The sequence below is a fragment of the Hyla sarda genome, chromosome 6, assembly GCF_029499605.1.
Source record: "Hyla sarda isolate aHylSar1 chromosome 6, aHylSar1.hap1, whole genome shotgun sequence".
Lineage (NCBI taxonomy): Eukaryota > Metazoa > Chordata > Amphibia > Anura > Hylidae > Hyla > Hyla sarda.
This window is the reverse complement of record NC_079194.1, coordinates 125997293-126010176: the sequence shown is the minus strand read 5'-3', so window position 1 is coordinate 126010176 and position 12884 is coordinate 125997293. Positions and strand designations below refer to the sequence as shown.

Sequence of the window (12884 nt, the reverse complement as noted above, 5' to 3'; positions counted from 1 at the left end):
GACATCAAGAGGCAGATTTATGACAGCAGGAGACTGAGTGTGTATGGAGAGACAGCTCCGTGACTGTGTATGGAGAGACAGCTCTGTGACTGAGGGTGTATGGAGAGACTGCCCTGTGACAGGGTGTATGGAGAGACAGCTCCGTAACTGAGGGTGTATGGAGAGACAGCTCCGTGACTGAGGGTCTATGGAGAGACAGCTCCGTGACAGAGGGTGTATGGAGAGACAGCTCCGTGACTGAGGGTGTATGGAGAGACCGCCCTGTGACAGAGGGTGTATGGAGAGACGGCTCTGTGACTGAGGGTGTATGGAGAGACGGCTCTGTGACTTAGGGTGTATGGAGAGACTGCTCTGTGACTGAGGGTGTATGGAGAGACAGCTCCGTGACAGAGGGTGTATGGAGAGATGGCTCCGTGACTGTGTATGGAGAGACAGCTCCGTGACAGAGGGTGTATGGAGAGACGGCTCTGTGACTTAGGGTGTATGGAGAGACGGCTCTGTGACTTAGGGTGTATGGAGAGACTGCTCTGTGACTGAGGGTGTATGGAGAGACGGCTCCGTGACTGTGTATGGAGAGACGGCTCCGTGACTGTGTATGGAGAGACGGCTCCGTGACTGTGTATGGAGAGACGGCTCCGTGACTGTGTATGGAGAGACGGCTCCGTGACTGTGTATGGAGAGACGGCTCCGTGACTGTGTATGGAGAGACGGCTCCGTGACTGTGTATGGAGAGACGGCTCCGTGACTGTGTATGGAGAGACGGCTCCGTGACTGTGTATGGAGAGACGGCTCCGTGACTGTGTATGGAGAGACGGCTCCGTGACTGTGTATGGAGAGACGGCTCCGTGACTGTGTATGGAGAGACGGCTCCGTGACTGTGTATGGAGAGACGGCTCCGTGACTGTGTATGGAGAGACGGCTCCGTGACTGTGTATGGAGAGACGGCTCCGTGACTGTGTATGGAGAGACGGCTCCGTGACTGTGTATGGAGAGACGGCTCCGTGACTGTGTATGGAGAGACGGCTCCGTGACTGTGTATGGAGAGACGGCTCCGTGACTGTGTATGGAGAGACGGCTCCGTGACTGTGTATGGAGAGACGGCTCCGTGACTGTGTATGGAGAGACGGCTCCGTGACTGTGTATGGAGAGACGGCTCCGTGACTGTGTATGGAGAGACGGCTCCGTGACTGTGTATGGAGAGACGGCTCTGTGACTGAAGTGTTTGGAGAGACATAAGAGCTGTAGTGACCGGTATGAGAGCGCTCTCTTTCCAGTCTGGTGGCCTGCTCTGGTGGACACCCCTCACTCATGCGCTCTCTTAGCTCAGCATTGCACATTTCTGGCGTTCCTTTCATTCCTTACAATTTGTCCACGTTTTTTTGGTAGAACTGTAGTAATCTCTGCTTCTGGGCATGAATGCAGTGGGTGCTATTACAGCTGTCACCCAGCTTTCCCACAGTCCTGGATGGTCAATCTGCCTATGTTGCTTGTACAAATCCACTGTGCTTACTACACACTCAGACGGGTTTTCCTTTTCAGGTCCCTAGGAAAGCTGGGTGACAGGACCCTTGGGACCTGTGATGTGGCCATATTGTTTGCCTGCTGATATTTACTATCATGTCCTCCTGCGGCTCAGTGACAGTGAGAGCCCCTGGAGATCAGCTGGGAAGCCCCTCAACATGCCAGCATCATACAGCACCCATTAGTGTGCCGGTGTAATGGGCACTCCACATTTTCTAGCTAGTTAGAGATGAGTCCCAGTCTGGGCACTATGCCCAAGTAGGGTGACCCCAATAATGAGCCATGTTAATGAAGACTTATGTAACTGTCAAGGATATGACTGCAATGACAAATGTCACTAAAGATTTCCCCTTCTGTCGTGACAGGTGCGTCTGAATTGCTGCAGGGTTTCTGCCATCTTGAATTATTTCAGCCTCCTTTTAAAGGTTTGGTGAGCCCAGGTCACTTATGGCGGCACAGTACAATGCTCCGTTTGATGAACAAGGTGAAGTGCGAGAAGGATTCCTGTGCCCGCTGTGCCTGAAAGATCTCCAGTCCTTTTACCAGCTGCACTCTCACTATGAGGAGGAGCACTCCAGTGAGGACAGGGATGTCAAGGGTCAACTCAAAAGTGAGTGTAACATTCCTGATATGTAATCTCTTGCTTTAAAGGATTATAAAAAAATTAAAATAAAAAATATGTATTGAAAAATCCTACAGACCATTGGGGTTGCTGCTGCAGCTGTCATCTCTAGCTTAAAGTGTACCTGTCGTCAGCAAAAACTTTTTATATAATGTAGATAATACTATTATATGTATATTTGCAAGTGTATATTTTTGGGTAAAAAAATGCTGTCCTTGAGGAGGAGTCCAAATACAGGAAGTGAGGGGAGGACAAGCAGGGCTCTGTGCAGTCTCTTGGCTTGTCAATCATCCTGATGTGTGAGCCAGGAGCATGTCACAGAGCCTCAGTGCAGAGAACCCTGCGTGCCCTCGGCGCACGGAGCCCCGCTTGTCCACCCTCACTTCCTGTATTTGGACTCCTCATAGAGACACACAGACAATAGATGCAGGGACAAAAATTTACATATTTTTTAACCAATGTATATTACAAATCGACATATAATGGTATTATCTACATTATATAAAAAGTTTACATTGATGACAGATACACTTTAAGCTGTAGGCCAGTGTTTTCCAAATAGTGTGCCTCCAGCTCTTGCAAAACTACTGCAACCTGAAATCCCCATTATGTGAACAGGGCCAAAGAATAAAAATGTCTATCGCTAGACGGAGGCTGCATAATACATCTGTGAGGGTGGCTGCATAGTTCTGTCCCCACATACACACATGTAGAGGGCTATTCTAGAGAGCACCCCCCCCCCCCAAGAGTCAGACGGCCATCCACAATCCTCTAAACTCATAAGGTCACCGGGCCCTCTTGAAATCCCAGCCAGCCGCACTCTCTTTCTCTGCAGCGACATCTCTAGCTCGACAACTGTTTCGGGGGGTGAAACAGTGGGCAGTAACCTAGACAACAAGAAAAATGGCTATATCTGAAAAAGGATCCAATTTAGATAACTAAATGTATTTGCAAAAATTCTTTTTACAGTTTCTATAAGTGTGCATATGCATCTATCAGTTGGGAATTCCTCTTTATAAAATAAAACATACAAGCTGTGAGTCCATAACTTTTTATCCTCTATCCACAGGTGGCGGTCAACACCCCCCTCAATGCACTGTCTATGTCAGAGCTGGAGATACACGAGTGCTGTACTTGTATATCTTCGATTCTCCCAGAGATATAAGGAGGGTGCATGTTGACCATGGATAGGGGATAAGAAGTTAGAGGAATAGTCCAGTATCCAAAAAACGCATTTTAAGTTTTAGATCGCGAGTTGTCTGACCGCTGGAATCTCCCGTCTGGTGTCCCAGATCTCTGCCTGAATGGGAGTGTGCCGACCACGGCACGAAGCTATGGCCGACATGTCTCCTCCATGTATCTCTGTGGGAGAGCGGGAGATACCCCAACACTGTATCTCCAGCTCTCCCATAGAGATATGGAGGGGGGCATGTTGGCCACAGCTTTGTGTGACACATTTATTCCTGAGGAGAGCGGGGTGCCGTACGGGAGCTCATGGGGCCCCAGCTGTCGGACCCCCGTGATCTTACATTCATCCCCAATATTGCTGTTAGGGGATAAGTTTTATTGAACTGGATAACCTCATTATCTCTACTTCATCTGGAAGTATGAAGCTTTCATTTGTTTGAGTTTTTTAGCATGTTTGGTGTCGTGTCTGAGATTAGTTTATTTGCTGCTAAGAAAAGCAGCTGGTTGACTATCCTTTAAGGGTATGTTAACCCTACAACATCTCCTCACAGAGATTCTGCAGCGCTAATCTAGCATTGGTGTGAATGGGTGTTCCATTGACCCATTCACATTGTGCAATTTCAGTGAATTTTAGCAATTCTGACTCGCACCTTTTTCCCCACCACCCATCCCCCTCCAAAAGAATGAACATGTTCGTTCTTTCAGTGAAGATTCGAACAGACTGCATTTCCATCAATGGTGACAGCACAGGTCTGTGTGGTCCTAGAACCAAAGGATGACACAATGTTGGACCGGGAAACTCTCTGGGCAGAATTTCTGTAGTTTGAACATACCCTAGTAGTGGTGGTTCCATAATTTTTTACCAGGGGTAGTGTTATAGGGTAGACTTTTTGTGGTGACACACTATGTAGTATCAATTCTGATAAATTCAACAGTTCACATTTAACCAGAACCTTACTATGTACATATGTAATCCTACTGTCTCTCTTAAATATTTACCTCTTTTGCTCTGTTAGACCTGGTTCAGATTGCTAAAAAGGCAAAGAATAAACTTCTGAAGAAGGAGGGAGGCGAGCGGGCCGAGGGTGGATCCCAGGATCGCTATGAGGCTTACAGCTATGGAGGAGTGGACCCTTGTATGTGGGACCCACAAGAAATAGGTAAATTTACATTTTATACCTTTTTATAATGGGGCTCTAAAGGCTGAAATTGGAATGAAGTTCATCCTTCTAATATACATTCAATCCAGATTCTGTCCCTGCAGACTGGAGTAGAGTAACTGCCCGTCACATGGAAGCAATGCAATACATTGGTCCCTCAACATACAATATTAATTGGATCCAGGACCATTGTAAACCATTGTATATTGAGTCCATGACTCTATGGAAAACTGGTCATTTGTTCTGAAGCGCCCGAAATGTCATCCCAAAGAAAGAAAATGTGAAGAATGAAGAAAAATAGGCACATAAATAGTGGAAATAAATTATGTCCTTACTTGTATTAGTCAGAGGGAGCATCTGGAAACAGGTAAATCACTTTCTAGAAGAATGGAAGCTCTCCTGCACGTTCTGCAAAGTTTGGCGTGGAGAGACGCTGGTCATGATGGGCAATCCGGTTGCAAAGGCAACTATACTTAGAAAAGGGGTTTATGATTGGAACCTGCTGAACGTTGGTACTGTTGCCTCAGCAACTGTACCGTCCATCATGTCCAGCAGCTCACCATGCCAAACTTTGCAGAATGGGCTGGAAAGCAACACTGGACTTGCACTGTAAGGCTGGGTTCACACCATGTTTTTCAAATACGGTTACCGTATACGGTTTTCCGCTAAAAACCGTATGGCAAAAACCATATACAACCGTATGACTCCAAATTAAAACGTATACGGTTTTTCCCCATATACGGTTCCAAAACGCACATAGGGTTCTATCCGTTTGCATCAGTTTTTGCCAACGGTTTTGCTATTTTGTTGGAATCAGTTTTCCAGCAATTAAATAAAGTTACTATTGTTCTATTGAAATTCCTTCTGCGCATGTGTCAACTCCAAAAACGGATTAGAAAAACCGTGTGCAACTGTATTCTGAAATTCTGTGTACGGTTCTTATAGACAACAATGTTTAAAAGAACCGCATACGGTTCGCATACGGTTTTCCAACCGGAGGCAAAAACGTGGTCGACAGCGTTTTTGCCTACGGTTGAAAAATCAGGAAAACCGTATCCGAGGCAAAACGGATGCAACCGTACACAACATTTGGAATACAGTTTACAATGCATTCTCTATGCATACGGTTTCGGATACGGTCGTGTACGGGTTTTTGCGGAAAACGGTATACGGTTACCATATTTGAAAAACGTGGTGTGAACCCAGCCTAAGAAGGATTGCTTTATAGCTGCAAGGAGTACTTCAAATCATCAGGTCTTGAAGGCCTGAAGCAGTCAGGGCATGTTGGAACATGTAGTTCTCAGCACATGGGAACAGGAAAAGAGTATAGGGAGTATGTGTGATGTGTGTGAACTGTACCGTACCCACAAGGACAGAATCTGGGTCTGGGTGGGAGGCATCAAAGCATGCTGGGACTGCATATTTATCTACACTGCAGCTACACTTCTCCACTTTACAGTAACACTGCAACCTAAAGTATCTGTGATGTCACTGTGAGGATGGCTCAGCAGGTGATTGGATTAGGGCCTTGCAGCGCTATCCAGTCCACCTGCTCTACTTCCTGCATGTTACTGAGGGGTTGGGCCCCGACTGGGAAGCACAGAGGCGGGGGCACGGAGCAGCGTAGAGACACAGTAACGTGACAGTGATCTTATTGAGCAGTCCGGAGGCAACTGTAACAATCGGCTCCGCTGAGTAGCTGCCAATGGCCCCAAAATAGCATCGAAAGTTAATGCTGTAACTTACGATTGCCTCTCATTTGAAACAATCTTATTGGGGGGGGGGGGGGGGATCACTATAGATAGGTATGCTTCCTTGAAAGTGGTACCCCATCTTGTACTAGCTATAAACAGGTGTTTAAAACCCTTGTGAAATTTGGGGGGCAGATAAAGCATTTTTAAAGTAACCTCAAAACAGGTAATTGCTGGATAGGACTGGAGCTTCTGCTGCAGGCTGATGTATTCCACTTATGACTTTCCACTGCTGCTATTAGGAAATATGCAGTGCCGTATAATATAAAAGTGGCAGAACAGCGCAGCGCTGGGCTGATAATTAATTGGGGGGGGGGGTAGAAAAAGGTACAAAAGTTCCGTGATACACACATTTGGTCAAACCGCCCAGCCCTACCGCCAGCTGTATTTGAATATTCATGGATGCTGGTTACATGAGCGCCTGTGCCTACTGAGCGCTCACGTGACCAGCGACCATGAATGTTCAAATACAGCCGGCGGGCCCGCCTCTAGTGTGCAATTCACAGAAGAAAGGATCTGATCTTCAGAGGGACCGGGCGACTGACTGCAGGTACGTATTAAAGTCAGAGAGCCCGCATCGGTCTCCTATTCACCCGCACTATAACCCATTGTGGGTGAAGGGGTGACTGTTTTCCTTTAATTCATCTTTTTCGGCTCCCTCGTAACCTCCATTATCATGATCTCTGTCTCCAGCTGATCTCTGGACTGTCTGCTTCCCGGAGCCGGCCGGAGCAGTAGATGTGACATCACAGTGCCACTCAGCCAATTACTGGTCACAGCGGTGCCCGTCTCTGCTAATTATTAGCATGCGGCTCTGTCAATTTACCTAGCTGTTGATGCTGTGCTCTGCAGCTAAGGAGAAATCAGTCACCTGGCACATATAGAGCCCCCTGACACGGGAGGCTACGAGGGAGTGGAGAAAGTTGAGTTAAAATTTTTTGTTTAGGCCGTCTGGGAAGGATAGGGAAAAAATATCACTGTCAATTTCTTTTAATTACCAATTTTTTTTCACCTATTAGACAGCCACGGCTGGGTTCACACAAGGATTTGTAATTACGGTTCCCGTATACGGCTGGGAGGAGGGGGGGGCGGGGCTTAATCGCGGCGCCCGCACTCGTCCATATTCGGGAACCGTATTTAATTCATGTCTATGAGTCGACCGAAGTGAACCACAGCCTCCGGTTGGCTGCTTTTTCGGCCATATGCGGTTTCCCGACCGTAGGCAAAAACGCGGTCCACCACTCCGGTCTGCTCATAGACATGCATTAAATACGGTTCCCGAATACGGCTGAGTGCGGGCGCCGCGATTAAGCCCCGCCCCCCCTCCTCCCAGCCGTATACGGGAACCGTAGTTACAAACTGTAGTGTGAACCCATACCTTTTATTTAATTTATTTGTACATTAGTATGGGGCAGCCATCTTGCCAGGGTTCTTTTTGACAGCATTTAGAGATCCTCTTAATAGCAGGCCCCATGGACACAGACAATAGGCTGGAGCTGTCCCGTTCATCTTAAACGGGAAGGCATCTGGACATTCTCAGTGACCTGTCTAGAGGTCAGTTTTACATGAAGGGGGGGGATGCTGATCTGTGAGAAACAGCTGTTGTGTATACCTCTCATCTATATTCTGGTGTCACATTTCACTGTCTCCTGTCTATGAGGATAAGAAAGGCATCACTGGAAAATAAAATTGGACAGTACAGAGCAGGAAGTCTCAGCTTAGTTTAAAGGGGGTACTCCAGGGAAATATATATATATAAAAAAAAGCTCCAAAGCGACCACACTTACTGGATATGTTCCCTGTAAATGATCGTGCCGAAATATGCATGGCTCCTGTGGTCTTCTTCTGGCTGCTTGATATTCTTTACCACCCTTCTCTCCCATTGCCTACATCTTCCAGCAATCATTGCAGCTCTGCTTTTCAGTCCCCACCCTCCTGCTCCGAGCAGCCGAGAGAGATTCAGGGTCTGATTGTCTGAGGCTGCACACACCTCCCAGTTCTCAGAAGTGAAGAGAGCATGACTCATCAGTACTGGGAAAAAACCACATGGTGTGAGTCTCTCAGGAGGGTGGGGCTGCTTTCAGAGAGGGATTTTTCTCTATCGGCTCCATTGGGGGACACAGACAGTGGGTGTATCTTGCTGTCTCTAGGAGGTGTGACACTATAGTGATAAAAAAAAAAAAAAAAGTCAGCTCCTCCTGGCAGGATACACCCGCCTTCAGGCTCTGAGCTAGTCAGTTTAAGCTTAGTGTCTGAAGGAGGTGGACGTGGTCTGGATTGCTCCAGACCAGGTCTTCTGATTTTTTTTGTTTTCCTAGTTAGGGACGTGTTAGTTTTTTATTCCTTTTCTTTTCTGTTTTCAGGTGGGGACTCAGGGACTGCGGTTCCCCGTTTCCCCATTGCGAGTAAGGGGGCACAGACATTGCGTATATGCGCTGTTAACCCCCCCCTCGCCAACGGTCAGCACTTGGGTTGGTACCTCATGGGTCTGGGTCCCCCTATTTCCCTGCTCGCCTCGCTCGTGCATAGCAGCCAGGCGTGATGCAGGGACAAAAAGCTGACTGAAGACTTCACTGAAGACTCCATTAGGTAAGTTCTTCTGATTGAGGTAAGTACTTTCCCCTTTTTCTCCATAGGTACGTCTGGAGACCCCCTGTTTTGGCCCACCTTCAGGTTTTGGGGCTGGCTTACAGGGGCTGCACTTTATTTTGGGGGAGCAGTGGCACCTGAAGGGACATCTTATATGGGGCACTTCACTTATGTATGTGTGTGTGTGTGCTTGGTGTGACTACGTCCACAGCGCCTTATTCCCGGCACTTCACTTATGTGTGTGTTTGTGTGTACTTGGTGTTACTTCGTCCACAGCGCCTTATATACGGCTGTCATCCGCGGCGCTGTCCCGGGCCGGGCGCTCTCAGCGCCGGCTTACTTTCACTTTGCCGGCAGCGCCTTATACGTGGCTGACAGCCGCGGCGCTGCTATGAGCCGAGCGCTTCTGCGCTGGCTTACTTTCTTTTCTCCGGCAGTCTCTGCCGGCGCTTGGCCGCCCGCTCTATTCCCCCGAGCGCACAAGCGGCCGACAGGTGCGCTCGGGACAAGGAGCGGGCGCCATGACAGTTCTCTTCGGCCGGTCTCTATCTCCACCCACAGGGCTGGGAGAGCTCCGAGGCGCGAAGCAGCCTCCGATCAGCGCCGTGGGCGCGATTTTCAGTAGGAAGGGGTCAGTTACTTTGTGCCTTGCTTCAGGCACACCCCTCTCTTCCTATTGGCTGGCCTGTTTCACTCTCTCTAGTTGCACAGAGCGAGTTTCCTCACTGCAGCTGACAGGGGACACAGACTAGGGTGAGAAAGTTCCTGTCTCCCTTTTTTCCCACATTATGTCCGTACACAGAGCTGTTCCTCCCTCTAAACAGAGACCTGGAACTTCAGTGACTTACTATTGCTGTAAGCACTGTAATACGAAGATGTCTGGCTCTGCTGAGCCCACTTTCCCTGCCTGCTCCACTGCTCCCCCAGACCCCCTGATGCCCCTTCGGTCCCGGTGGATTCAGCCGCTCCACCAGCCTGGGTTTCTTCCCTTTCCCAGTATATGGCTGACTTGACCCAAGTCTCCCAGTCGGTGGCTGAGGCCTCCCGGGAAGTGGTGTCCATCTTGAAGGGGTCTTCCCTGCGCAGGACCTCTGGAAGGGCCCGCTCCTCGTCTCCACATACTTCACACTCTCACAAGCGTCCTAGGGGTGCCTCGTCTGACTCTTCCATTGAGTCTTCAGATAGACGTGAGCGTTCCCCTCGTGGGTCCCGCCCCCCCCCCCCCCCTGTCATCTGGACACAAACGTCGCTCCTCCAGAGGAAGTTCTCGGAGTCGCCGCTCTGCCACGCCAGAGCCGCATACTTGGTCAGGGTCTCCCCCCTCCAGGACTGCCTCCACTCATTCTCATTCCCCTGGTGAACTGGTGGACGAGGCTTCCGAGCCGGCATCTGACTCAGAGGACCGCCCGGACTCAGTTGCAACGGTGAACTCTTTAAGTGAAAGGTGTCTCTTAGGGCTGTCACCAGAGTACCCAGGATCTTCGGATGTCAATCCAGGAGTATCCTTTCATCGTGCTAAGCCAGCACCTCAAAAGTTCAGCTTTGACGACATTCTGGAAACCGCATGGAAGCATCCAGACAAGAGGTTCCCGGGAATCAAGACAATTCAAGTTATCCATTTGACAAGGTCTTTGTCACTAAGGTGGTTTCCCCTCCCTCAGTGGATCCACCAATTTCCCAGATCTCTAAGGCGACTACACTGCCTCTGGCAGATGCCGCTTCCTTCAGTGATCCCACAGACAAGAAGGTAGAATCCTTAGCGAAGTTTGCCACTGAAGCAGCTGGCTCTTCTCCTCTTCCCATATTAGCCTCGACATGGGTGTCCAAGGGCCTGTCTGAGTGGTGCCAAAAGCTCCATCAGGATATCTTAGCGGGATCCCCCCCCCCGGAGAATCTATCTGCTCTGGCTCTCCAATGCTCTAAAGCTGGGGGTTTTCTGTGCGCAGCTTCCATGCAGGCAGCCCGTTGTTCTGCCTTTGCTGTGGGTCACCTAGCGGCTCTCCGCCGCTCTATGTGGCTTAAAGCTTGGAATGCGGATGCCGCTTCCAAAAGGTCTCTCACTGAGCTTCCCTTTACGGGTGGCCGTCTTTTTGGCAAACGCCTTGATGAGATTATCTCCGAGGCAACGGGAGGTAAGAGTTCCTTGTTACCTCAAAATAAGACTCGCCCTACTTCCCAAAGGAGGTCCTTCTCCTCCTTTCGGACCTCTGGCTCCAACAAAGGGTCCGGGCAGGCGCCCTCGCGGGACAAGAAGGCTCCCTCGTACCGGGCTCGCCCGTCTTGGAAGTCGGACTCCAACCGGTCCGGCCGTTTTGCGCCCAAATCAGGCAACCGCAAGCCCACTTCTGCATGAAGTTTTCTGCAACCGCGGTTTCTTCTCGGTTGGGAGGTTGTCTCTTGCTTTTTCGAGACATTTGGACCTCTCACATTCAAGACTCTTGGGTCAGGAACGTGGTGTCCAACGGTTACCGGATCGAATTTGCATCCCTTCCGAGGGTTCGCTTTTTTCGATCCCGTGCCCCCCCCCCCCCCCCCGGTCTCCTCCTCTGGCGAAGCAGTTTCGAGCGGCTCTCCAGTCTCTGCTTCTCCAGGGGGTTATTGTTCCTGTTCCTCCAGGGGAACGGTTTCGGGTTTTCTATTCAAATATTTTTGTGGTCCCCAAGAAGGACGGTTCTATGCGCCCAGTTTTTGACCTCAAGCGTCTCAACCATCATCTTCTCATCCGCCACTTCCGAATGGAATCTCTCCGTTCGGTGGTGGCGTCCCTGGAACAAGGGGAGTTCCTTTCATCGGTGGACATCAAGGATGCCTACCTCCATGTGCCAATATTTCCGGGCCATCATCGGTACCTCCGCTTTGCGGTCCCGGAGGGGCACTTTCAATTTGTAGCCCTCCCCTTTGGTCTAGCCACGGCTCCTCGGGTCTTTACAAAGGTCCTTGCGCCGATGATGGGCCTGTTACGGTCGAGGGGAATCTCGGTGATACCCTATCTGGACGACCTTCTCATCAAGGCTCCAACCAGAGCCCAGACTCTGGAGAATCTGGACGTCACTCTCCACACTCTGACTCGCTTCGGGTGGATGGTCAACCAGGACAAGTCTGTCCTCAGTCCTACCCAGTCTCTAACCTTCCTGGGACTTCACTTCGACATGGCCTCTGCCTGAATTCGTTTTCCGCCGGACAGACGTCTTGCGCTCCGGTCGGGGGGTCCGCTCCCTTCGGACCCAGGTATCAGTCTCCATCCGCACTTGTATGGAAGTCCTGGGTCGGATGTTGGCAACTATGGAGGCCGTACCTTTTGCCCAGTTTCATTACCGCCCCCTTTAACTGGCGATTCTCTCCTGATGGAACAGGTCTCCTCTGTCCCACGATCGTCAGATTGTTCTCCCTCGCAGGGTCAATCAGTCTCTGCTCTGGTGGCTCCGCTCCCCCCTTCTTCTCCTAGGGCAGTCGTTTCTTCTCCTTCACTGGCAGGTTGTTACAACGGATGCCAGCCTGTTGGGCTGGGGCGGCGTGTTCAGGGATTGGACGGTTCAGGGACTCTGGTCTCCCCAGGAGACCATTCTTCCGATAAACATTGGAATTACGGGCGATTCTTCTTTGTCTTCTTCATTGGGAGTCCCATCTTCAGTTCCGTCCTGTCCGCGTTCAGTCGGACAATGCCACGGCTGTGGCGTACATAAATTGTCAGGGCGGCACTCGCAGCTCGGCAGCCATGGCCGAGGTGACCAAGATTCTCTCCTGGGCGGAGAGCAAGGTTCCGGCCATTTTCGGCGATTCACATCCCGGGGGTGCTCAACTGGGAAGCGGACTTCCTCAGTCGGTCCTCACCCGACCTCGGCGACTGGTCTCTACATCCAGAAGTCTTCGCGCAACTCTGCGACCTCTGGGGCATTCGGGACGTGGACCTCTTCGCGTCCCAGCACAATCGGAAGAGCCTTCCGTTTGTGTCCATGTCCCGGGACCCTCAGGCTCTGGCCGTGGACGCCCTAGTGATTCCTCGGGCGGGGTTTGCCCTACCCTATCTGTTCCCTCCTCTTCCGCTCCTTCCCA

The 12884-nt window shown here is 50.4% G+C and overlaps 1 protein-coding gene across 3 annotated transcripts in view; it reads left to right on the top strand.

The window, feature by feature from the left end:
• RBSN (rabenosyn, RAB effector) overlaps positions 1–12884 on the top strand; it is a 46407-nt gene that overhangs the window by 13840 nt on the left and 19683 nt on the right. For all 3 annotated transcript variants that reach the window (XM_056524943.1, XM_056524941.1, XM_056524942.1), the window contains exons 2-3: positions 1887–2131; positions 4348–4491. In XM_056524943.1, the coding sequence (XP_056380918.1) occupies positions 1969–2131; positions 4348–4491 (307 nt within the window). In that variant the 5' untranslated portion in view covers positions 1887–1968. The remainder of the gene's footprint in view (positions 1–1886; positions 2132–4347; positions 4492–12884) is intronic.